Here is a 27,798-nt window from a genome sequence, read left to right on the forward strand (position 1 = left end):
ACAATTCTAACATTTTTGGCTCTATACACCACCACAATGGATTTGAAATTAAACGAACAAGATGTGCTTTAACTGCAGACTGTCAGCTTTAATTTGAGGGTATTTACATCCAAATCAGGTGAACGGTGTAGGAATTACAACAGTTTGCATATGTGCCTCCCACTTGTTAAGGTCCCAAAAGTAATGGGACAATTGGCTTCTCAGCTGTTCCATGGCCAGGTGTATGTTATTCCCTCATTATCCCAATTACAATGAGCAGATAAAAGGTCCAGAGTTAATTTCAAGTGTGCTATTTGCATTTGGAATCTGTTGCTGTCAAGTCTCAAGATGAGATCCAAAGAGCTGTCACTATCAGTGAAGCAAGCCATCATTAGGCTGAAAAAACAAAACAAACCCATCAGAGAGATAGCAAAAACATTAGGTGTGGCCAAAACAACTGTTTGGAACATTCTTAAAAAGAAGGAACACACCGGTGAGCTCCGCAACACCAAAAGACGCGGAAGAACACAGAAAACAACTGTGGACCAAAGAATTCTTTCCCTGGTGAAGAAAACACCCTTCACAACAGTTGGCCAGATCAAGAACACTCTCCAGGAGGTTGGTGTATGTCTGTCAATGTCAACAATCAAGAGAAGACTTCACCAGAGTGAATACAGAGGGTTCACCACAAGATGTAAACCATTGGTGAGCCTCAAAAACAAGAAGGCCAGATTAGAGTTTGCCAAACGACATCTAAAAAAGCCTTCACAGTTCTGGAACAACATCCTATAGACAGATGAGACCAAGATCAACTTGTACCAAAGTGATGGGAAGAGAAGAATATGGAGAAGGAAAGGAACTGCTCATGATCCTAAGCATACCACCTCATCAGTGAAGCATGGTGGTGGTAGTGTCATGGCGTGGGCATATATGGCTGCCAATGGAACTGGTTCTCTTGTATTTATTGATGATGTGACTGCTGACAAAAGCAGCAGGATGAATTCTGAAGTGTTTTGGGCAATATTATCTGCTCATATTCACCCAAATGCTTCAGAACTCTTTGGACGGCGCTTCACAGTGCAGATGGACAATGACCCAAAGCATACTGCAAAAGCAACCAACGAGTTTTTTAAGGGAAAGAAGTGGAATGTTATGCAATGGCCAAGTCAATCACCTTACCTGAATCCGATTGAGCATGCATTTCACTTGCTGAAGACAAAACTGAAGGGAAAATGCCCCAACAACAAGCAGGAACTGAAGACAGTTGCAGTAGAGGCCTGGCAGAGCATCACCAGGGATGAAACCCGTCTGGTGATGTCTATGTGTTCCAGACTTCAGGCTGTAATTGACTGCAAAGGATTTGCAACCAAGTATTAAAAAGTGAAAGTTTGATTTATGATTATTATTATGTCCCATTCCTTTTGGTCCCTTAACAAGTGGGAGGCACATATGCAAACTGTTGTAATTCTTACACCGTTCACCTGATTTGGATGTAAATACCCTCAAATTAAAGCTGACAGTCTGCAGTTAAAGCACATCTTGTTCGTTTAATTTCAAATCCATTGTGGTGGTGTATAGAGCCAAAAATATTAGAATCGTGTCGATGTCCCAATATTTATGGACCTGACTGTAGAACTGCCTTCTACTATTAAGATGGAATAAGTCTAAGTTGATTATTAAAGACTATTTGATTTAATTTTCAAATGAAACAGAAATAGATCTGGTACTGCTCTGACTTGAAGAGGAAACACGTCCATGTGTTATCAGGAAAGCTGGAGACTATGGTGATATATCGCCCTGTCTTCAGGTTGTGCTCAGTGAAAATATATTCAGTAATAAATCCACCGCTGAATGAGAAGAAAATCATGGCACTCACCCTCAAAAGCAAATATTTGATTGATTGTAGCAGGTCAGATGGGATATGGAACAGAGTAGGCGACGTCTGTCTTGTAGAAGCCAGACGAAGTACGTGTCTGCACAAAACGGCCATCGCCTACTCTGTTCCACATCCCATGTGATCTGCTACAATAAATTGAATGTCTGATTTTCTTCTCATTCAGGTGACTATTCGGTTTATGTTGATAGTGCCATAGTGTCATCTACTTTGCGTCTTCCTAATCAACAAAGTCCTGGTCCACAGTTTCAGCTTCTGATCTCCCATGACACAGAAATGACCCACATATCTCAATGTATTTGCACCTAATTTGGGCATACAGTGTGGCAAAAATTTCTGCAAATAATTGTGTGCTCCAGAATTGCTCAAAATTTTTTGCACTATATTCACCAAAAGTAGAAAAATGGGTGTTATCTGCATGTTTCTAACAAACGTATTAACTGGAACGACAGATAATGGTGCATTTTCTGCTGCAACTCTACATATAGATTTCATTTTCTTCCTTAGGACAACCCAGAAGCACCACATTAAATTAAGAGGTGGGAGCATGGTTTAAGGCTTGAAATATGAAACTTCACGCCAGTCTTAATAAACCTCCCTCAATGTGTCTGGTCCTTTTGTTTGTGTATTAGTTTGTCTTTGTATCTGTGTGCTGCTAAAACTAGATGAACAGATGTTTTATTTTTGCATATTTTTATCTGTTGATGAACACTTATGACCCCATGAGATGTAAGGACAGACTAATGACTAAAGCTTCATGGACACAACCATATTTTTCATCCGTGTGCTATCTGCATTTTTGATATCACAGATATATCACAATGATCCATTTTTACTTCTATGGTGCCATGCACATGTGTATATTTTGCGGATCCTTGTGGCAAATTATAGAACATGTCCTATTCTGGTCTGCACTGTGGATGAGAATAGTCATTTCTTTTAATGGTTTAAGGCTTAAAATCTGTCCCACATTATGTGCCAAGTTTATCACAGCACTCAACTATCTCTGACAGTCTCTTATTGTTGAATGGAGTGGCAGCAAGCATGTATCGCCAACACTCCATTCAAACACGGGAACACAGACCATGTTCCAGTGATTGGCAGAGGCCCCGGCAGTCAGACCCCCGTCAATCAGGCTTTTATTTCTGTGGATAGGGGATAAGATGTAATTGGACAACCCCTGTAATAAATGTGATGCAAGGCATGTGCTCCACAATTGTGGCACATCTTCATTATTAAATCTTCATGGAGCAACATAGCACATGGGTAAATAAAAAGTTAAAAGTATTACTTTACGGGTCACAGTAATGTGTGATATATATATATACATTGTATTTTAAATTCTGTAGGTTGTACAGAGAAATGAATTTTTATTGAGCGAAAAAGAAAATGTTTCAAGCCATTGGTTAAATATTACCTTATTCACAAGACATTATATCAGGAATTCACTCATGTGCTGTTAACCGAGTCTAGAAGTCTTTAGCATTATACAGTATATCACACTTAACAAGGAACAGAAATTCCTGTTGTCATCCGAGCACAAGAGAAACAAACACATTACTGAGGCCCTAGTTCAGACGTGTGATTTTGTCACATGCTTTGGAAAAATTTGCCCTCTCTGAACTTGCTTCTCCTTGTCCTGCTCTGCTAGGTCGTTGCCATTAACCAAACAATAGCTGCGGCTTCATCAATCTTTTTCGATCATTTTAGTGGGTGAACCGATAAACCATGAAGCTTGGGAATGGTTTTACAACGTGGTCGGTGAAGGAAGGTGCGATCTTGTGGACACGTGGTGGCAAACAGGTAAGTCATTCTTATAAGTAGTCATTATTTATCTACAGCACATACACAAAGACTGTGAAAACACATATCGAACACCTCTGTAATGCTGGTCCTATTACTGGTTCCCTTATTCCTAATTGCAGTTGCGCTTGCACTTGACTTCTTCAGTGACATGTTTGCTCTTTGGCCCATATACTTTCTGGTTGTCAATCCATATATTCCTTTACATAGTATTGAGTGTTCAGTCTTCTGCTGCATACAACTCTAAGGTCCCTTGCAAACGAGCGATACGGATTAGGTCCGGATGCGTTCAGTTAAAAATGTGCGATTTCGCAAGCAAGTTAATTCTGTTTTGCCTGCGATTGTGTTCAGTTGTTTCGTTTTTATCTTGCTGGTGAAATGTGCATTCATGCGTTTTTCACGCGCGTGATAAAAAACTGAAGGTTTACAAACAACATCTCTTAGCAACCATCCGTGAAAAACACATCGCATCCTCACTTGCTTGCAGATGCAATGCGATTTTCACGCAGCCGCATTCACTTCTATGGAGCCAGCGTTGCATGAAAAATGCAGAATATAGAACATGCTGCGATTTTCATGCAACGCATAAGTGATGAGTGAAAAACAGCGCTCATGTACATAGACCTATTGAAATAAATGGGTTCAGATTCAGTGCGGGCGCAATGCGTTCATCTGAAAGGGGCCTAAGTCCTCTTTCACAGGTCAGTCAATCATGGACGTGTGCTGTCCGTGGTCTCTATGGTCTCCGTATATATATTCATAGTCACACATTAGAGGTTGTCCATTAACCAAGGATCCATGGTGACACCATGGAAGCATGCTCTATTTTTGTTCGTGATTATGAATCCCTCACACACATTATAGTCTATAGGTCCATGAAAGCCATGGACACAACACAGACGCCACCTGTGTTTGGTCCATGATTTTCACAGATCTTTGCTAGGAGATGCTCTGGAACTTTTCAGCCTAGTAGTGTGCGTGGAATGCGGATGACACATGGAAGGTAAAAAACAGACACATGGACCAAACACAGATTCTTCATCTCCATGGATTAACCACTGACCATCTTGACACAGATGTCACCATGAACTTGGACATGTAAAAAACAGCTATTTCTCCAGCATACCGAATAATGTCGTATATAGCTCATAGTTCTCTAATATATAGACACTAGTTTAGATATACATAGTACATTTACAGTCTGTAGAAAGCAGAATTCATGTATAACTTGCTTACAAGCCACCAGTGATGGCCAGTTCGCAGTGTTCGCCAGCGAACACATGCGGGCTGCCATCTTGACTCACCCATCCGGCGATGCACAGGTAAGCCCTTACCTGTGGCTGTGCCGCGAGCCGGTCTGAAATCAAATGCGGTCACCGCGAGCAGGCAGTTCCGAGAACAGCCCGATGAAGGCCCGCCTAGCATGCGCTAGTGTCCCTGTCAGTCCGCAGTGTAAATGAATGGAGGCAGCTGATGGACAGGATCCTCCATCAGCAGCCATGTTCACAGCGCAGTGGCGGCTTGAAGGTGAGGAGACCTGTCTGTTAAAATGAATTAAACAATTGGAAATCAGTGCCGATAGTTCAATAATACGTATTACTAGCTGCATGTATGTTCTGCCCCCAGCACATGTGCAGCTAGTAATATAAATTGGTCAACCCTTTTAAAGCTCCATATGTAATACCTGTACTGTATCTCAATAAATACATTCCTACAGCAATTACAATAAACACCCACAAAAATGTAAAAGTGTAATTACAAAATAAAATTGTGCAAAATTTCAGTGAGCCTCACCATGTAAATAACACCCCTTTGGGCAGTCCTCGGTAGCCAGGGTGTACGGTGGTTCTCACCTCACTATGACACAGTGCCTCCACCCAAATCTTGCTTGGGGCTCTATAGGATAGCAGGAGGGTCTTCCTCCTCTGCCAGGGGCTGACTTGGCAAACCCCTGCCCAGCTCAGTACACACTCACCCCAGGAAGGAGTTAACTGATCAGCAGATTTATTTGGGAAAGGGTTGACAAAGGTAAAGAACATAAAGATAATGCAATAAAAGGAACAAAGCACAGATTGCAATTCTGTCTATGGAAAACACCTGGTGAAGGGGGCAGCTATCTGGAACAGTAAACAGTGATGGTGGTCACACACACTCTCCTTTGGAAGATAAAGACAGTATACACTTCAAAGTGATCTACTCCTAGCACTCAACTTGCTATACCCTACTGTCTAGAAATAAACCCAGTCCGAACTTTGGAGCCTGGTTGCAGAAAATGTTGGCACGCTAATGTTGGTGCACTTACGATTGTCCTGCCCGGGAACCAGCTGGATGCTGCAGCATTCAGAAACTTGGATGGCAGTGGAGTCAGGGGCAAGATCCTCCTAGGATGCAGGCTTGGCTGTAGTGGTAATGCAGCAGCTGAGCTTTCCCTTCTTACACTGGAAACACAGGAGCTGTCTGTGCTGTGCTGTAGGGTTAATGCAGCAGCTGAGTTTTCCCTTCTTACACTGGAAACACAGGAGCTGTCTGTGCTGTGCTGTAGGGTTAATGCAGCAGCTGAGCATTCCCTTCTTACACTGGAAACACAGGAGCTGTCTGTGCTGTGCTGTAGGGTTAATGCAGCAGCTGAACGTTCCCTTCTTACACTGGAAACACAGGAGCTGTCTGTGCTGTGCTGTAGGGTTAATGCAGCAGCTGAACGTTCCCTTCTTACACTGGAAACACAGGAGCTGTCTGTGCTGTGCTGTAGGGTTAATGCAGCAGCTGAGCTTTCCCTTCTTACACTGGAAACACAGGCGCTGTCAGGGCTGTGCTGTAGGGTTAATGCAGCAGCTGAGCTTTCCCTTCTTACACTGGAAACACAGGAGCTGTCTGTGCTGTGCTGTAGGGTTAATGCAGCAGCTGAGCTTTCCCTTCTTGCACTGGAAACACAGGAGCTGTCTGTGCTGTGCTGTAGGGTTAATGCAGCAGCTGAGCTTTCTCTTGTCATACAATAGCTGTCAGGACTGTGCTTTAATGTCTGCACAGAAGCAGGGCATACTTTCTCTGTGGAGATCTCTCAGTTTCTCCAACTCCTGCCCATGCTGCTGTCTCGAAGATGGCTGCTCTTCCTTCCTATGCCTTTCCCCCTCATGGGATTTGTAGTCCACCTCACCTCAGAAGAATCAGCACTAATGCTTGCTGCTGTGAGTCCCTGCCTGTAGCTGGCAGCAGCATCCACCACATCCACCACTTTCTCTGCAGGGGTTACATGTAAATACAGGGATATGGGCACCCTAAACAAATGGACCCATTACCATCTTGAAAAGTACATAAACTGTGCCTCCTACTGTCTAATAGATTACATTCAGAATTATTTGGTTTTACAATTTACAAAAAAAGTGTAACCCTGGTGAAAAGTTGGCTAGAGAAGAGCTCCGTGGCGATCATTTACCCTCTCGAAAAACAAGTGGCCCTTATACTTTTGTTGCACAGGGGCCCCGAGGTCTGTCCTTGGTCTAGTGCTATAGCACCACAATGTAGATAATATTTAACATATGGACAAGCCCTTTGTAGAATAATCTTGTTACTTTATCACCAGTCTGTAAAGTTCACAAGCCTATTCAAATACCTCTTCCAGTACTGGAAATTTCCACTACAGAGTATTCAGTCCATATGACTGTAGCTGCTAATTGTAATGTAACAAATCTTATATAATATTAGGCAGACCTAAACCTCCATTACGATTTTACATACAGGGCATATTGCTTACCCTGTGTAGCTATAGTACATGACATTTATAAATGATTGCCACCCGAGCATCTCATGTACAAGGCTGGTATAGGCCAGACATTGATAGAGAACCCAATTGTTGGGCCAAAGGCTCTTGTACGGATGTTCCACTCGTGATCTCCAGAATAACCTCTTTAATACCATTTGTCTTTGTATCTTTGCAGAACATGCGTTCTGACGCTGTGCTCCCACAAACCAACAGTAATATGCACTGGGAGGACTCCTCTTTGAGTCCTCTCCATTATGTGTATGAGCTCAGGAGTCCTCTCAATGCATTTAACTGCTGGTTTGTTGGAGCACCTTGTCAAAATGCAACTAAGTATGAAGATACAAAGAACTTAAGTGTAGATAATCACATATCACATATGTCAGTCATGCAAAAATCTAAGTATTGTCATAGTAAGCAAAAAACAATTAAGACATAACTTTTAATATACAGGTGAAACTCGAAAAATTAGAATATCGTGCAAAAGTCTATTTATTTCAGTAATACAAATTAAAATAGAATTGCATTAATGCAGCTAAAAATTAGAATTTTGTGAAAAGGTTCAATATTCTAGGCTCAAAGTGTCACACTCTAGTCAGCTAATTAATCCATAACCCCTGAGCAAAGGGGACCTGAGATTGTGACTTTGGGGTTTCATAAACTGTAAGCTACAATCATCCAAATTATAACAAATAAAGGCTTGAAATATCTCGCTTTGCATGTAATGAGTCTATCTCATATGTTACTTTCACCTTTTAAGTTGCATTACTGAAATAAATGAACTTTGCATGATATTCAAATTTTTCAAGCTTCACCTGCATATTATATAAAAAGAGCCCAATTAGGGCTATTAATATATATCCCAACGTAGCACTGCTATACCGATAATCAGTGATCAACTTGGCATCAGGGGAAAATAAGGGCTACATACCGGGAAATCTGACCCTGTCGGAACCCTAGATAATGGCTCAGCCCAGAGGCACACCCTGATGGCGGATGCCCTCTGTCCTCATACCTAAGCCTTATATGCCCCTAGAGGCCCTACCAAAATTGTGAAAGAAATAATACCCTAAATCCCGACGCGTTTCCCCAAGTAGATTAATAAAGGTTCATCAGGGGACAAAGAGGGCAATACAACAAAAACAATAGATAAGGTAATCATCTGTTATTGGAGACCTTACAGAGCAATACCTGAGCATAAAAAATATGGAGCAATGACCTGATGCAAAAAGATACATGTAGGCTCCAAAAATTACCAATGTAGGCTATTTATAGTCAGCGCCGTGTAGAATTAATAACAAGGCAATACAGTATAGCAAGGTCCATGTGGACCACTCACATGCGCCAACTTCCTCAGGATGTAAGGATCTCCATTGAGCAGGATTATAACTTCCTTATAATCTCCTAATGCTCTTCAAGGGTTTGTCCTTCAGTTAACACTTATCACCTAGCCACCAGCTGATGCTCCAAAGCCCTCCTCAGTGTGGTTGTGCATTGAATAGAAATGGCCGGGGGGATCATGGGGTCCCAGTGGTGAGGCTCTCATAGCTGATAAATGTCTATTGTAGAATAACCTCTTTAATACCATTTTTCTTTGTATCTTACAGATTACAGATTACAGACCTCTCAGACTCTTGGGACCTGCGTTAGTGTTCATACCTACCAGATCCCCAGCACTGGGCCCCGGCTTGTCCACTCTCCGGCCTCTGGTGCTTGTCTCGCGTCCCACTATGTAAATTACCCTGCTGCTGCCAATCAATGGGTGCTGCTGCCCTTGTGCCATGTCAAAAGGTCACAAGACGCAAGGACAGCAGAACATTGCTGTGGCCAGTGAATGGCTGAAGTGGCGTTAAACTGGAAATTTACATGGAAGGACCCAAGACAAGTAGCGGAGACTAGGGAGTGAATGAGGCGAGGTCTGGAAATTAGCACACAACCTCTTTAAAGGGATTTTCAAGTTTCAGCTATTACATCTTCATATAAAGAGAAGTTACAGTTTCTATCACATTTCAAGATCTCTAAAACGGGAAAAACTGTCCCGTCATGTTTACACAGGTACATGGCTTGTTACAGGACAATGTTCCTGTAATGACCGGCGTCACGCACAGGGAGGGAAAAGGGAAAGCCCTGCCCAAGGGAGAGGGTAAGGTGGTGACCCCTGACTCACCTTGCAGCTGGCACCTGACTGCCCTGACGTCCCTAGACGGGTTCCTCACCCGTGCGGCGATCACGTGCCTAAACCCTGTCTTTCCCTGAAATGAGCCCTAGATAGTGAACGGGCCGGTGGGATCGCTAGTCCGCACCACTGAGCTAAGAGGGAAACACCAGGGAGAGGACAGACAACACAGACAAACACATACACCCAGGTGGGCGACCACAGCAGTCCACAAAGGTCCAACAGGGATCCGGAGGGTAGCGTTCTGGATCAACAACCAGAGAACGCAGCAACACAACTCCAGAGGGTCAGAATAGATGTCCAGGCAGGAAGCTCTATATCTGGCAACCAGAGAAGTGTGAGAGGGGAATATAAGGAGGTTTGGGAGTGCTGGACAAGGAACAGCTGAGGAGAAGGAGCATACGGATCCCTGAGTGAGCCAAAAGGGTTTGCAAAGCAAACCCAGAAAGCTACCATAAGGAAAACAGCCCTATCTTAAATAGAGCGCGCAGCCAACCGCTGCGACCTCCTGACCCCGGGTACAACGGAGTCAGGCGTGGCTCTTGACACCCTCGTGACAGTTCCAGAGCTCTACATCTATGTGATTGGTATATAACAAGTATAGAATTTCAAGGAAGGCTTTCATTCAGTAGCAGCAAGCAGATCATTAAAGCTAATGCACAAAAAATTACAATATTGCCCACCTGTGCATCATACAAGGAATAAACTGTATTTGCCGAAACTACTTTTAGGGTACGGCCACACATTCAGGTTTCTGCATGTAGTTTTGGAAGACAATATCTGGAGTGAATAAAAAAAGAAGAGAAGTCGTATCTTTCTTTTATACTTTATTTCATTTTATGATCCACTTCTAATTTTGGCTTCCAAGAAATGTATGCACATGCTGCAGAAACAATCTCATTCAATTGTATGGTTTTTCAGTTGCAAAAATTTCTAAAACAAATCTGCCCCATGTGCCTTAAGAGTAATGTAGAAAAAGGAAGTGTGTGGTTTCACCTAGACCCTGGTACTAAAAGGAGGCCAGTGTATTAAAAACGGCAAGTGACAGTTGGGGGTCAAACCGGCCCTGGAGCTATACCAATACCTCCAACACGTGCCCTTCTTTCTACAAGTGATTGTCATTTCCAGCAACAGTTTCTATACGGCCGCTTTCACACAGTTAGGGCTCAAGCAAAACACGGATCCGCAAAAAATATGGATGACGTCCGTGTGCATTCCGTATTTTGCAGAACAGCTGGCCCTTAAATAGAGCAGTCCTATCCTTGTCCGTAATGCGGACAATAATAAGACATGTTCTATTTTTTGGCAGAACGGATATACGGACATAAAGAAATGGTTCCGCAAACGATCCGCAAAAAAGAATGGAACAGACACAGAAAGAAAATACGTTCATGTGAATGAGCCCTTAGTGTTTGGTCAAGATCTGATCAGTGATTCCCATCAGTGATTGCGAACCAAAACCAGGGCTGAGGCCTACAGAGATAAGGTATAGGGCCCCATTCAGACAACATGACCACAGTGGTCATATGGTTGTTTGAATGGTGCCTAATGGACAGATCAGCACCTGTTCTGTGCTTTGGAAGCAAACCTGGTTTTGGCTCTCAAGAACTGATGAAAATCACTGATCAAACACTGACTATATAACAAACAATAGCAATAAAGTGACCATTATTTCACCAGTATTATGCTACTAGTGACAGTACAATAAGATGTGTACATTGTGAATGTTATTATCTTTTAGCTACCATAATGCAATGTCACCCTCATTTGTCCAGAAGGGGTTAATTGTCATTGCGGAGGGATAAGCATCATCCGTATTAAGCATCGCTGCCTTCCAAGGGACCTACTGTACCAATTACAGTTGAGCTTCATTTAAGGAGATTTGAAGCGATTAAGTTACGGTAATTAGTGGGGTCTCATTTGCATGTACTTAGTCAAATTAATTTGCAGAGATTTGTGTAATATCTTTTTAATTTGTTAAGTGGTTTTCGTGGATCCCAGAGGAAATTTAATTGTGAACATAACATTCCTCCCGGTAACTTTTTTGTTATTTTATATTTTTGATAATCATATTGGCTAGTTGGCCAAGTGTAAGTTTTTAAGGGTCCAATTAAGTGAGATCCTGCAGACAGAAATCTCTGAATTTATCTTATTCGGATCTATCCAGAATGAGAATGATTAAGATTTGTGGTGGCGCAGAAGAGTAATCTCCGGACGCAGATAATAGGCAGCATAGCCTAATACTGAGTAATAAAAGTAATTTGGTGACCTAAAGCTCTTTATATATTCACTTTACTTCTTTACTGATAAGGCAGAGGATAATTCGTTCTCTGGATAAATGAGTTCACTTTGCCGAGGCTTAGTTAATTGTAAAAAATGGCTGCTTACAATGTAACAGTGCTTTTTTTTTTTCTTTTTTTTTTTTTTTTACTTTTGTCTTAATGAAAGGGATCAGAGATTTGTGGTTTAATTTGTTACTAAGACAAAGCCCTGAATTTATCACTTAAAGCCTCAAATCATTGAATATATACGAGAAAAGAGAATAAACTATTTAGTAATATATCTATCTATCTTATTCTATCTATTGTCTAATTATTTTATATAGTTACATTACATACCATATATATAATAATTAGTATAATAGTAGTATTTTGTTATTTTTTATATTTAACACCATTGATGCCTCTATGTCCAGAGCAAAGTTACACCATCCAGAGAAACAACTTTATTTCCATGGTACATGGCTGTTTTAAGGTTCCTTAAAGGGGTTGTGCAAGAATGATGGGGGTGGGGAGCAGGGGCGGACTGGGAACTTAAAGTGGCCCTGGCAAATACGAAAAGTGGCCCCATTTTGTAGTTGAGTCCAAATTGATGGAGGGCAGCAATACTATATTTTGGCATATTATACCACCCCAACAGAGCCAAATACCACAGTCCATCACAAAATACTGCCAGCAGCACAAAATGCATCAACAAAAACTTCCACTGGCTGGCCCCCTGGGCATCGGCCCACTGGGAAATTTGCCTGTAATGGCCAATTTGCCCCTTGTGATGTTCCACTGGGCTCCAGCAATGTCAACATCCGGTTTCACAGCGCCACAGCCAATCACAGGATGAAGCGGTGTCAGGCTCCCCTTGCATCATGACAAATGGTCACATGGTCGCAAGGGTTGACATTGATATTACTGGAGGCCAGCGGAGCATCGCAGGTCGGGAGAAGGAGCGAGGAGGTGGTGCCAGGAAGCAGGTAAGTTATTTTCCCTTTGCAGATCCCACAGAATGGGGGGGGGGATGTTGCAAAAAAACATTCTTGCACAGCCCCTTTAAGGCAGCCATACACATTCAATAGCTGTCTGCCAAATGATCATTAGCTCTCTTTCCCATACGCATACATGTTCAGTTTGGCCTAATGTGTATGTACAGTTATGGGGAGAGAGGAGAAAGCTTCTGCCAGACATTTCTGGTGGTGGCTTATCTTCTGCTCCTGACCTTCCCCCGACAGATGTCCACCAATGCGTATCGGGCCTTTACAGCCTTTAATGTGCATGGAACGCATAAACTTTTATGGGGTTCAGCATTACTTTCATGTGCCTAAGACTTTATACTGAGGCATAAAATTTTTTTGACATGCTCCATCTGATGCCATATTTTGTACATATTCTCCCCAGGGGAGAATCTCTCCGACATCCGACATCCCTCCACCCACCACAGGGCGTCACAAGGAATGCACGTGGCTCTGTAGTACAGAGCTGCAAGGAGCTCCATGTGCCTAAATATATTTGGGTATGTTGGGTATATTGAACCACTATAAACATTTTTACGTTGTCTACTATTTTTCGGTTAGAAAAAAACACCCACAGAATATGCGGAGCTAGTCAGGTAAAGAGACTCTGTGGTCAGGGGTAACATTGAATACATAATCTATATTCTATGCATTTCCCCCCATCTACTAACCCACCTAAACTTGATATTTCAATTTAGTTCTGCCGCACTAACTCCTGGGCAACACACCCACTGTCTTGGGGTCATGTTTGACTCAGATCTTTCCTTTGTACCCCATATCCAATCAGTTGCTCGCTCTTGTCATCTGCAACTAAAGAATATCTCCATAATCCACCCTTTTCTTAGTTTGGAAATGGCCAAAACTCTTTTTGTTGATCTTGATTCTTTCTCGTCTTGACTACTGTAATTCATTACTAATTGGTCTCCCCCTCACTAAACTCTCCCCCAGGCACATCTATCTATCCACCGCTATACTGATGCTTCTAGCCTGTGCCAGTCACTTCACTGGTTGCCCATCCACCACAGAATACAGTACAAACTTCTCACCCACAAAGCTCTCCACAGTGCTGCACCTCCATACATCTCCTCCCTCATTTCTGTCTACCACCCTACTCATGCTCTCCGTTCTGTTAGAGATCTAAGATTAAAATCCTCCATAATTCGTACCTCTCACTCCTGCCTTCAAGACTTTAATCGAGCTGCACCTACTCTCTGGAATGCTCTGCCCCGAAATATCAGGTTAATTCCCACCTTCCCTACTTTCAAATTTGCCTTAAAAAAACACCTTTTCAGGCACGCTTATGATGCTTCCTAAACTAACTCTTCCCCCAGTAACCTCTCCCCCACCCCCATGCTCACCCCCCAACTCCTCAGACCTGAACTCGATCTTCTAACAGTCCACACACTCAAAGCAGATCGGCCTACACCACTGCTTTCAGTACAAAAATGAACCTCAATCAACTACCTTTTGTGTCACCCTCATTTCCTCATAGATTGTAAGCTCTTGCGAGCAGGGACCTCACTGTTAGGCCTCATGCACACGACCGTGCCGTTTTTTGCGGTCCGCAAACCACGGATCCACAAAAAACGGAAGCCGCCGGAACGGGCGCCGACAATATAAATGCCTATTCTTGTCCGCAAAGCGCGGACAAGAATAGGACATGTTATATTTTTTTAGCAGGGCCGCGGAACGGAGCCATTGAAGTGAATGGGTCCGCATCCGAGCCGATGCGGACCCAAACAACGGTCATGTGCATGAGGCCTTAGTGTTTTAGTTGTATATTAGCCAGTTATGTTGTGATGTCTTTTGTTTTGTACATGAACCCTCTGAATTATAAAGTGCTGCTAAATATGGTGGCGCTATATAAATAAATATTATTATTTTCTAAAAACAGATCACTGGTAACAGTTATCTAATCACGGTCGGTAGAGATGACCAAAGTTTAGAAAAATTCAATTTGGCAAGATTTTGACAAGAAATTTGATTTCTTATGAGATACTTTGTCACAAATCGCTTTCCATTGTATGGAGAAGGCGGAATGATGAGGAACAGTGATCGCGCCGCCCCTCGCCATTTAACCCCTCAGATGGACTTGGGTTCCTTGGGCCAACCAGAAAAATTCTTTTCAGGGCTCAACCTCTATATCATCAATAATGTCTAATTGTTTTTAATTCAAAGAAATAGATCCTCGTGGCAGTTTGTTGTCTCCAAAAGCAGCTCCAAATGGTTTTTTTTCTCTGGACTTTTGGGGTCTACTATGGTATCATAGCTTGGGCCTACTGGAGGATCCTCTGGTACTCTGTTTGGCCAGTCTGATTCTGGATCTAATGACTAGTGATATTCCTCTCTTACCCCAGTGGCCATAGGAAATCATAATGAAGACAAGGGGAGACACTTTACAAAGCAGTACTTTGCAAAATTGTGTAAAAAATGTAATTAGCAATGTATCTTTGTATGCGGTATGTATACTGCAATTTGGGATGTTCTCTTATGATTGTATTTGATAATAATAATAATAAAATCTTATTGAACCATAAAAAATGTCATTATACCATAATATAAGCTTTTTTCACATAAAACTGGAAAAGCTCTTAAAATCTGTGTTCTACATATCAGGAAGGATGACAGAGATCAGCAAGCTATGAAATTTAAATACCCTGGTTATACAGCCGATATGTCATTTACTTGTGGCATAGATATACACTGTGGCAAGGGTATAGTAATCTAAATGCATAAAGAATTTCAGCACATATATTCTGGAGTAGTTCACCATAGACTGGTATGTCAGGTTAGGAACATGTTAGAATATATACAAGTAGAAAAGAAACAGAAGCAACCAGTCATGTTGCTAATTCTGAGCCTATCTCAAAAATAAAGGGTAAATAAGAATTATCAACTTCAGAGTTGGTGTACTGAGCTACTCTATTGCTCTTTGGATCTCTGCTGTCCTTGGTTAGAATAGATTTCATGTACCGTATCATATCTCCAGATTATTATATTAATGGGTTTATCATGTTCTACAGAAACTGGAGGAATCTGCATTTCACCTCGTCCTTCAGAGCAAGATGCCGAGATAGTTCCAGCAATGGCTATGAGACCTTTCTTTGGGATAAGACCTACACTCCTAAATGAGAATGTAAGTCATTGGCTTTAAGATAGCACATTGACCAGTACATCTTTAAGTTGTTCTATTATGTTTCTATCTATTTATTACAGCCATGTTCCTATTCCCTAATACTGCAGAATGGCCTTCACAAAGATGGCTATGGGCTGCCATTCTCAGCCATCCCCATCCAGAGCATAAGTGCATGGTATATTGGAGTGTGGACTAGGCCACATCTTTATTGTTAATTTGGAGTCCATATTTAGGATACGGCCACGCGGTCAGGTTTCTTGATGCGGTTTTAGAAGCCAAAACCAGGAGTTAACTCAAAAAAGACAAGACTTTGTCTCTTTTTATGATCCACTCCTGGTTTTGGCTTCCAAAACTTACATAGATTGTGGTCATAACTGAACATTTTTAGATAGAGGAGATGCAACCATTGAGGATGGTCTCCTGATTTAACAATGTATTTCTGTTACCAGGGCAAAGTTATTGAAGGAGGTGATGTTTCTGGTGCACTCTGTATTGCCCAGCCCTGGCCTGGTATGGCCAGAACCATATACGGAGATCATCAGAGGTTTATTGATGCTTATTTCAAGACATATCCAGGTAATAGCTGTTGTATGTCATATATATTTTAGTGTCCATTATTGTTTTTTAATTCCTGACAGGTTTTCTGGTGTGAAAACATAGACAGATCTGAGCAACTTTGCTAAAGGCCAAAATCTGATGGCTAGATGACTGGGTCAGAGGATCTCACAAATGGCAGGTCTTGTGGGTTGTTCTCAGTATGGTTTGGTTAGTACCTACCAAAAGTAGTCCAAAGAAGAGCAATCAGTGAATTGGCCACAGGGTCATGAGTTCCCATAGCTCATTGATGCACATGAGCGGCAAAGGTTAGCCGGTCTGGTCCAATCCCCAAGAACTAATGTGGCACAAATGACTGAAAATGATAAAAAAAATGTCAGAACAACCAGTCAATTGCTCCCGCAATGGGGTTGGTAGCCACAGGCCAGTCAAGTGCAGGATCTGCCCCCCCGGTATAGATGCACCACTGCATATGGGGTTGAGCACTTCCTGCTTTTTAATACCACGCCAATTTGTAGTTTGTATTTTGGTAGCCACAGGCCAGTCAGAGTCAGAAAGCCCATGCTGACCCCTGTTAAGTGCTATAATATGCATATAAGCATCAAAACTGCTGGACCGTGGAGCAATGGAAGGATGTGCCCTGGTCTAATGAAGCACATTTTCCTTTACATCACGTGGACAGCTAGGTGCATGTACATTGATTATATTGGGATGCACTATGGGAATTATAGAAAGAAGGTAAGCCAATGGAGGCAGTATGATACACACAGTGGATATAAAAAGTCTACACCCCCCTGTGATGTAAGAAAGATAAATCATTTCAGAACTTTTTCCACCTTTAATGTGACCTATAAACTGTACCACTCAATTGAAAAACAAACTGAAATCTTTTAGGTGGAGGGAAGAAAAAAAAAAAAATAATAATAATAATGTGGTTGCAAAGGGGGGAAAACCCTCTTATAACTGGGATGTAGCTATGTTCAGAATTAAAGGGAACCTGTCATGTTGATATTTGATTATAATCTAACTAATTATATACAATCATTAACTACTAAAAAGTGCCTTAGATGTATTCACTTACTGGTGTGACAGATGGTTACCTCATAATATACACACAAAGATGCCACATGCTAATGAGCTGATTTGAGTCCAGCGTGATGTCATTGAGTCCAGCGTTTATTTAATTAACACTCCCCTGCCCACCTGCTGCTGATTCATATGGGAAATAACTGTCAATCAGCAGCATGTAGGCGGGGAGAGTCAGGAGCTCATGAATATTCAGGACTCAGCATTATCAGCTGGAGCTTTTCAATACAAGATGTTGGCAGATTGACTGGGTCAATTCAAGAAAGTGACCCAGCATTTTGCTAAGAGAATCAGTCACTTATTTATGTTGCCCTTAGTTAGGACACCATAAAACTGGTGACAGGTTCCCTTTAAGCAATCACATTCAAAATCATGTTAAATAGGAGTCAGAATACACCTGCCATAATTTAAAGTGCCTCTGATTAACCCCAAACAAAGTTCTGCTGCTCTAGTTGGTCTTTCCTGAAATATTCTTAGTCGCATCCCACAGCAAAAGCCATGGTCCACAGAGAGCTTCCAAAGCATCAGAGGGATCTCATTGTTAAAATGTATCAGTCAGGAGAAGGGTACAAAAGAATTTCCAAGGCGTTAGATATACCATGGAACACAGTGAAGACAGTCTTCATCAAGTGGAGAAAATATGGCACAACAGTGACGTCCCTCCAAAATTGATGAAAAGACGAGAAGAAAACTGGTCTGGGAGGCTACCAAGAGGCCTACAGCAACATTTAAGGAGCTGCAGGAATATCTGGCAAGTACTGGCTGTGTGGTACATGTGACAACAATCTCCCGTATTCTTCATACGTCTGGGCTATGGGGTAGAGTGGCAAGACGAAAGCCTTTTCTTGCAAAGAAAAACATCCAAGCCAGGCTACATTTTGCAAAAACACATCTGAAGTCTCCCAAAAGCATGTGGGAAAAGGTGTTATGGTCTGATGAAACCAAGGTTGAACTTTTTGGCCATAATTCCAAAAGATATGTATGGCGCAAAAACAACACTGCACATCACCAAAAGAAGACCATACCCACAGTGAAGCATGGTGGTGGCAGCATCATGCCAAGGGGCTGATTTTCTTTAGCTGAAACTGGGGCCTTAGTTAAACTAGAAGGAATTATGTACAGTTCCAAATACCAGTCAATATTGGCACAAAACTTTGAATTGAAAAACAAACTGAAATCGTTGAAACCTCAATTGAAAAACAAACTGAAATCTTTTAGGTAGAGGTAATAAAAAATATAAAAATAAAATGATATGGTTGCATAAGTGTGCACACCCTTAAACTAATACTTTGTTGAAGCACCTTTTGATTTTATTACAGCACTCAGTCTTTTTGGGTATGAGTCTATCAGCATGGCACATTTTGACTTGGCAAGATTTGCCCACTCTTCTTTGCAAAAACACTCCAAATCTGTCAGATTTGCATCTCCTGTGCACAGCCCTCTTCAGATCACCCCACAGATTTTCAATCAGATTCAGGTCTGGGCTCTGGCTGGGCCATTCCAAAACTTTAATCTTCTTCTGGTGACGCCATTCCTTTGTTGATTTGGATGTATGCTTTGGGTCGTTGTCATGCTGAAAGATGAAGTTCCTCTTCATGTTCAGCTTTCTAGCAGAAGCCTGAAGGTTTTGTGCCAATATTGACTGGTATTTGGAACTGTACATAATTCCCTCTAGCTTAACTAAGGCCCCAGTTCCAGCTAAAGAAAAACAGCCCCAAAGCATGATGCTGCCACCACCATGCTTCACTGTGGGTATGGTGTTCTTTTGGTGACGTGAAGTGTTGTTTTTGCGCCATACATATCTTTTGGAATTATGGCCAAAAAGTTCAACCTTGGTTTCATCAGACCATAACACCTTTTCCCACATGCTTTTGGGATACTTCAGATGTGTTTTTGCAAAATGTAGCCTGGCTTGGATGTTTTTCTTTGTAAGAAAAGGCTTTCGTCTTGCCACTCTACCCCATAGCCCAGACATATGAAGAATATGGGAGATTGTTGTCACATGTACCACACAGCCAGTATTTGCCAGATATTCCTGCAGCTCCTTTAATGTTGCTGTAGGCCTCTTCTTAGCCTCCCAGACCAGTTTTCTTCTCGTCTTTTCATCAATTTTTGAGGGACGTCACTGTTGTGCCATATTTTCTCCACTTGATGATGACTGTCTTCACTGTGTTCCATGGTATATCTAACGCCTTGGAAATTCTTTTGTACCCTTCTCCTGAATGATACCTTTTAACAATGAGATCCCTCTGATGCTTTGGAAGCTCTCTGTGGACCATGGCTTTTGCTGTGGGATGCGACTAAGAAAATTTCAGGAAAGACCAACTAGAGCAGCTGAACTTTATTTGGGGTTAATCAGAGGCACTTTAAATGATGGCAGGTGTATGCTGACTCCTATTTAACATGATTTTGAATGTTATTGCTTAATTCTGAACACGGCTACATACCCAGTTATAAGAGGGTTTTCCCCCCTTTGCAACCACATTATTATTATTATATTTTTTTTTTCTTTCCTCCACCTAAAAGATTTCAGCTTGTTTTTCAATTGAGTGGTACAATTTATAGGTCACATTAAAGGTAGAAAAAGTTCTGAAATGATTTATCTTTGTCTAATTTTTTTTTTTTTTACAGCACAACAGCAAAGAAATCTGACATTTTAACAGGGGTGTGTAGACTTTTTATATCCACTGTATATATATATATATATATATATCTCATAATTAGACAGGTGTTTCATTTACTGCAACAACATCTTAAAGTCTATCCTCAGGATAGGTCATCACTTGCTGATGGGCGGGGGTTATGCACCCTACACCCCCAGTGATCAGTGTGTAGTTCCATCTACTGAAGTTGGCATTGGAACTATTGGAACTACACAGCACCGCACAATTGTGTATTGGAGAAAAATCACTAATATAGCGCTGCTCTCAGTGACTTCAAGCGGGGCGTTTACTACAGCACTGCTTTCATTGAAGTGAGTAGGAACAACTCTGCAGACACAAGCTCCCTCCATTACACAGTTGACGGTGCTGTGGAGTTGCAGCGCCAACCTCTGACGGTGGAGTTACACCTGAACTGCAGATCGGCAGGGGAGAGGGGTGTCACAGCACCAGTTAGTGATAGCCTAGCCTGAGTATAAGCCATGAGTAAATATTGGACAACCCCTGTCAAGAGGTTGACCGGTTTCATGATATTAATGACCTATTCTCAGGATAGGTCATCAATATGACCTTACTGGGAGTCCAACTCCTGGTACCTGGGAATTGCTCGTCCTAGTCAAGTGAATGGGACAAAAAGCTATAATTACCCTGCACAGCCACTGCAATGTAGACGGCGGGCAAGTAAACACTTAGAGGATTAATCATTCGCACAAGTGCTGCACCTCCTTCAAACAGTTGGACCCTCACCGGTCTTATAATGATGATCTATCCTGAGGATAGGTCATTAATATAATGAAACTGGACAATCCCTTTAAATTGTTCATTCAAAGCATGAACATTATATCACTGTACTGGTTAACGATCAATCAGCTGAGTTTATATCGTACTGTACTTTAGATTTAGCTGCTCTTTAAGTTATGAGAATTGCACAGTCATCAGTGCATTGATAAGAGCGTGTGTCAGAAATCGCTGATAAAGCAAGAGACAGCCATTCATAAAATAAGGCCTCCACCCTGGAAGAAAATGTCTGCATTTATCAAACATCACTATCTGAATTTCTTTTGCCCATAATATTTGTGGATATGAAGTTGTCAGTTCTATGCATACACAAGTGTTGCAGCATTTCAGTATATAGCACATTCAGATATAATGGGGATCATTTACCAGCACGGATTCTGTCAGTGTACAATCTGGCAGTCAGCCACAGGTTCAGTAACTGCGACCCAACCACCTGAACCATTATTTTCGTTTGTGAAATGATGAGTAGCATATTCTATTCTCTTGTCACTGCAACATCGCTGTCACGGCTGAGGATGGGGGAAACCCTCAGCCGTGTGCCGAAGGATGATGGTCGCTGCTTGACCAGGACAAACAGGATTAGGGAGCAGGTCACCTCCTACAGCGTCCCTAACCTGACCCTAACTCCTACCTGCATGGGCCGACCTTGAAGGTAGGAGGACCCATGCGCCGGAACCTCGGATCCCTATTCGCCCTCCGCAGGGCCCTAGGCTAGGAGTCAGAGTAAGACATCCTGTTCCTTCTGAATCCGGAGGAACAGGAGTCTCACTGGCCAAGCTGCAAGCAAGGGGAAACAAATGCAACCTATGGCAATGGCAGGTACTTGTCAAAAACATTGCAGAGACCTACCACAGACAACCAAGCCTGGAACCCATGTGGGTGTACTGCCCACAGACAGCAGGACTCAGCACACAAACACACAACACACGGGAACCCAGGACCACAGGTGCAATAAAGAAACATAAAACCAAACACATCTTCCAGACACCAAGGACATATATTTAGCTTATGACTAGAAGGTTGGCCCCCACTGGCAGTTGGAAAGTAACCAGGAGGATGTCTACAGCCAGCATGGCTGAAACACCCTCTCTGGCTACTGCCTACAACTGAGGCTATATAGGGCCAAGAGGCCACACCCAACAATCAGACACACCCCGTCACTCACACACACTGAAAGGGAGTTAACCCTTCCAAAACCACAGAAGGGAAAACATAACTAAAAGGGAAGTGTCCAAACAACAAACACACTGTGGCTGTTGCCGCAGGCAATGACATGGGTGGCAAGCGTGTCCTGGGAGTCAGCCCAAAGGCCGGGACACTGCCACCACATGTACATCATACCACCAAACGTTGCCACGGACAGCCACAGTGCAGGGAAAATGTCAGTGCACACCAAACATAAACAAAGTGCACACAGACATACAAAAGTGCTTACAAACGCGCACACAACTCAGAGGGAACCGCACACATAGCTGTTGTCCGCGGCAACCGCACCTGAGGCTAACAACCTTATGCCGCAAGCTGCGGTTGACACTACAACCCAAAACCGCGGGCAACTGTATGCGGCTCCCAAGGAGTCACGGCCATAGCCGTGGCCGTGACAATAGCAGTGTGCAAAAAAAAAATAAGGGGGTCATTTACTATGAGAAATACGCCTAAATTAGGCGTATTTCTGCCACAGATTGCAGCCAAAGGTTAATTGCGCCGTGATCTGAGACTTTTCCCCGCTCACGCCAGGTCTAAAAAAGTGGGCGTGAAATGGGCAGGGAAGGGGACAGTCCGGCAGGCCCGTCTCATTCATCATTTTCTGTAAATAGAGAGTGTTTCCCACAGCAAGGCCGCATTTAGGGTCCATTCACACGTCCGTAAGTGTTTTGCGGATCCGCAAAACACGGACACCGGCAATGTGCGTTCCGCATTTCGCGGACCGCACATTGCCGGCACTATAATAGAAAATGCCTTTTCTTGCCCACAGTTGCGGACAAGAATAGGACATGTTCTATTTTTTTTCGGGAACGGAATTGCGGATCCGGAAATGCGGATGCGGACAGCACATAATATGCTGTCAGCATCCGTTTCCGGCCCCATTGAAAAGGAATGTCTCCGCACCTGTTCCGCAAAATTGCGGAACGGATCCGAACCTAAAGTTGCGGACGTGCGAATGGACCCTAATACAGTCAGTATTTGGTCAGTGATTTCCATCAGTGATTGTGAGCCAATACAAGGAATCCTCTTTAATATTTAACTTGAATAATTCATGATCTTCATACTGTACATTTTACATGACATTTAACCTACCTGTTCCAGGCTATTATTTTACTGGTGATGGAGCTCATAGGTCGAATGAAGGGCACTACCAGATAACAGGCCGAATGGATGATGTCATAAACATCAGTGGGCACAGACTTGGCACTGCAGAGATTGAAGATGCATTGGTAGGTATGATTTTCTTACTGCAAAGAGTTTTTTTTAATTTTTTTTATAAATACTTATTGTATTTACAATAGAAAACTATAGTGTAAAACTGAAGATCAGGATTACTAGAGATAACCGTGACCCAGGGTGATGGTTCTGATGTGTCGGACCTGTCCATGCTCAGTGATTATACACTCTTCTGGCGTAGACTCAGTCAAGTACAGTGAGGGGTATCAGGGTTTTTTCATGGTGACTGCCTAGAAGATTCATGGAGGGGACCCTTGGATGACTTCTGGGTGTATCCTATGTTATAAGAGGCTTTTGTCACATGATAATTACTGTAGCTAATAGTGCTTAGTGTTTGGTGTTACAAGATGAATGATACTTTTATTGCTAGCATAACTTCATTATACTGCACTGAAGATAGTATAAACTATCAGTATATCACGCCAGGGCTGGCTTATCACGCTAGGACGCCGCTATCTGCACACTTAATGTAGAACTACAACTCCTAGCATGCTCAATTCATTTCTATGGCGTTCTGAGAACAGCCAAACAAGTGAGCATCTTGGGAGTTGTAGTTTCACCACAGCTGGAGTGTCGGAGGTTAGCCATCACAGGCTTAGGCTGGGTTCAGACCTGAGCGTTTTACAGCGCGTTCCTACGCGCTGTAAAACGCTCTACAGGCAAAAACCAATGTTTCCCTATGGGCATGGTTCTCACCTGAGCGTTTTACAGCGCGTACGAACGCGCTGTAAATCGCCCTACGCCTCAAGAAGTACAGGAGCTTCTTTGGGGCGTATTGTCACGCGTTCCCACCGATATACTTCAGCGGGAACGCCCCAAAATGGGCGTTTGCTTGTTTCCGCCCATTAAAAACACCCGATACAAACGCCCGATAAAAACGCCTGTAAAAAGCGCATTTTGAATACGCTCAGGTCTGAACCCAGCCTTAGAGTTTTATGTGTCATCTTCAATGCAACATCTACCAAGTTCAGTGTATTTAGCGGCTTTCCCCTGAACATACTGAGCATGTTCTAGGTCAGGGGTCAGCAATCTCGAGCACTCCAGCTGTTGTGAAACTATAACTCCCAGCATGCATATTTGCTCAGTTCTTCTTAGGACTCCCATAGAAGTGAATAAAGCATGCTAGGAGTTGTAGTTTCACACCTGGAGTGCTGGAGGTTGCTGACCCCTGCTCTAGATTCTCTAGATTTCGACAAGGCAGGCTCCTGAATGAGGTATATTTTTTAGAATAATTTGCATATAGCACATACTACCATCAATACTGCATAAGAGGGAGAAGCTGCTTGGAAATAAAAGTTGTCTAGTACTATTAGCTGATTCCCACCTTTTGTGTGACTTAGGCCACATGCACACGACCATGGTTTTTTCCGATCCTCATTTTTTGTGGATCGAATGTGGACCCATTAATTTTAATGGTGTGGCAAAAATTACAGATTGCACGCCATGTGCTGGCTGCATCCATAGGGCTGTGCTGCCGTTCTACAAAAAAGATAGAAAATGTCCTATTTTTGTTCGTTTTGTGGACAACAATAGCCAGTTCTACAATCTGGGCCCCGGAAAGTGTGGGATGCACGCGGCTGGTATCCGAGCTTTTCGCACCGCAAAGGATACGGGCATGTGCATGAGGCCTTAGGCCTAAGTTAACATCTGCAGGGGAGGTTTCGGCAGGAAAAAGAGGCTGCATCAGCAGTATTTTGTCTGGCAAAATGCTAGAATTGATGCTGGAAACCCAACAAACCCCATTATATTCAATAGGATTCAGGTGTCTGGCATATCCTGGATCTGGCAATTCCAGTTTTCTGTTCCTGTGCCAAAACAGAAAACCAGAATTTTGCTGCAGATGCCAACCTAGCCTTGGCATACAATTCAGATAAAATAGCACAGGATCAACACTTGACGCACAATTATAATGGGCAAGATCCAGAATTTCAAGAAATAGTAAACATTATTAGACTCCAATACCAAAGCGTTTTGGGGCATATAACCCCTTTATTAGGTGTAATCAGGCATGTCTTAATAAAGTCTACTATTTCTTGACATCCCTGATCTTGTCCATTAGGATAGCTTGTGAAGAGTTTCTCTGTGTGTCCTGTTTTCTCTGAATTGTTTTCATATTTGAAGGCCACTTGGATAATAGTGAACATGGACGCCACAGGTGAATAAGCTTCCACCAAACCTCTTTTATCTGTATTCTGCATCATTGCTGCTACGTACTGTCTGTTTTTTCCAATATGTGTAATTTAGAGCTGAGAGGACATGGCAACAAAATTGCAACCATACAAGAGTAGTATAACATGGCAGCCATGGTGTAATACAAGTGAAACTCGAATAATTAGAATATTGTGCAAAGTTCCTTTATTTTAGTAATGCAACTGAAAAGGTGAAACTAACATATGAGATAGACTCATTACATGCAAAGCAAGATATTCCAAGCCTTTATTTGTTATAATTTGGATCATTACGGCTTACAGCTTATGAAACCCCAAAGTCACAATTTTGAGGTCCCCTTTGCTCAGGGGGTATGGATTAATTTGCTGACTAGAGTGTGACACTTTGAGCCTAGAATATTGAACCTTTTCACAAAATTCTAATTTTAAGCTGCATTAATGTGATTCCTTTTAATTTGCATTACTGAAATAAATGGACTTTTGCACGATATTCAAATATTTTGAGTTTCACCTGTAGTGTGACTGGCCAAACATTCATACAAAGCAGCTGCTCTGGCTCATACGGTGTGGGCGTAAGTGTGGTGTCACCTCTACAACATCAATATGGAAAAGCATAAAGCATATGGAAAGTGGCTGTGTTACTTAGAAAACACAAAAAATATCAGGGAAAGCTTTTGGTAGCTGGAGTTCGGTGAGCATTACAGTAATACAATAATCCAACCTAAGACATATCCAAGATATCGCAACAAAAAATAACACTAATGTGCACATTGTTCAAGACATTATTATCACCAAATGTTTGTGAGAGGAAGATATAGATACTGTAATATGTCTGGAGTAGCCTCAATGCCTTACCATAAACCTATTTTCCAAATACTCCATGGGAAAAGACACCTGTTTCCTGACCTGTATAACTATGAATACCTTACATTATGAACAATGGAATGCTACCCCAGGATAATATGCAATATTGCTCTTTGCTATACAGTATAGGTGAAGACAGCTGTAGGTTGTTGGTGCCTATAGACACCTTCCTGCATAGGACATTTTATAGCTAAGGCCTTGTTCACATCAGCGTTCAGCCTTTCCGTTCTCCTGCTCTGTTATAGGAGCAGGAGAACGGAAAGGACGGATTCGGCACATAACTGAGCCGAGCGGAGCTTACGGACCTCATAGACCCCCATAGACTATAATGGGGTCCTTTAGGTTTCCGCTCAGAAGATGATTTTGGAGCGGAGACAAAAGTCCTGCATGCAGGACTTTTGTCTCTGCTCCAAAATGTGAACATAGATGTGAACATAGCCTAAAGAACAAACTTAAATTTTGCCCATATTCAGAAACTAGTAGATAAAGGGCAGTTATTTTTGCCTTCTGCAGTATGAAGCGCTATTTTAAAACTTGTAATGAGGCCCTACTCAACCAGAATCATCGTCATCAGCAAGCATGTGAGGCTTTTGACTAAGAGCGCATAGTCTGCTAACAACTTATCAGTAGAATCTCAGTACTAAATATCTGTTCAACTTTGTAGGATGAACATCCAGATGTTCCAGAAACCGCTGTAATTGGTTTTCCTCATGACATCAAAGGAGAAGGTAAAATTTTCAAACTCATATTGTGACTATTTTGCAGTTCCAGTACCAATGCATTAATCAGATTGCCTTTATTAAACACAGACTGATTTAGTGGGTAAGTAACTCACTAGAGGACATGTAGTAGAAGTGGAATTTCTGGTGCTCTTTAAATGCAGTTAGCAGACTCAATTTAGTTTTTGGAAAGTCCATACTTGGTTAATTATAAATGTTAGATGTTGGGAACCTGTCATCAACTTTATGCTGACCTCACTGAGGACAGCATAAAATAGTGACAGAAATGCAGATTTCAGCGGTGTGTCACTCATGAGCTAAAAGTAAGTGGTTCCCGAGAACCAGCATCCTAATCATTGCAGCACAGGCCTGGAAAAGAGTCAAATCTACCTGAGAAGAGTCCTGGTTATTCATAATCTCCTGCTCTCTCATCCATCTGCTGATTGGCAGTTCTCTCCTAGAGAGAAAGGGAGAAAAC

General features: G+C 42.3%; 1 protein-coding gene across 1 annotated transcript in view; it reads left to right on the forward strand.

Annotated features, from left to right (window-relative positions):
- ACSS1 (acyl-CoA synthetase short chain family member 1) overlaps positions 1-27,798 on the forward strand; it is a 125,248-nt gene that overhangs the window by 68,818 nt on the left and 28,632 nt on the right. The window contains exons 8-12 of the mRNA XM_040429654.1: positions 3,584-3,676; positions 15,916-16,028; positions 16,478-16,604; positions 23,435-23,562; positions 27,266-27,329. Of these exons, the coding sequence (XP_040285588.1) occupies positions 3,584-3,676; positions 15,916-16,028; positions 16,478-16,604; positions 23,435-23,562; positions 27,266-27,329 (525 nt within the window). The remainder of the gene's footprint in view (positions 1-3,583; positions 3,677-15,915; positions 16,029-16,477; positions 16,605-23,434; positions 23,563-27,265; positions 27,330-27,798) is intronic.

This window comes from Bufo bufo, chromosome 4 (genome assembly GCF_905171765.1).
Source record: "Bufo bufo chromosome 4, aBufBuf1.1, whole genome shotgun sequence".
NCBI classification, from domain to species: domain Eukaryota; kingdom Metazoa; phylum Chordata; class Amphibia; order Anura; family Bufonidae; genus Bufo; species Bufo bufo.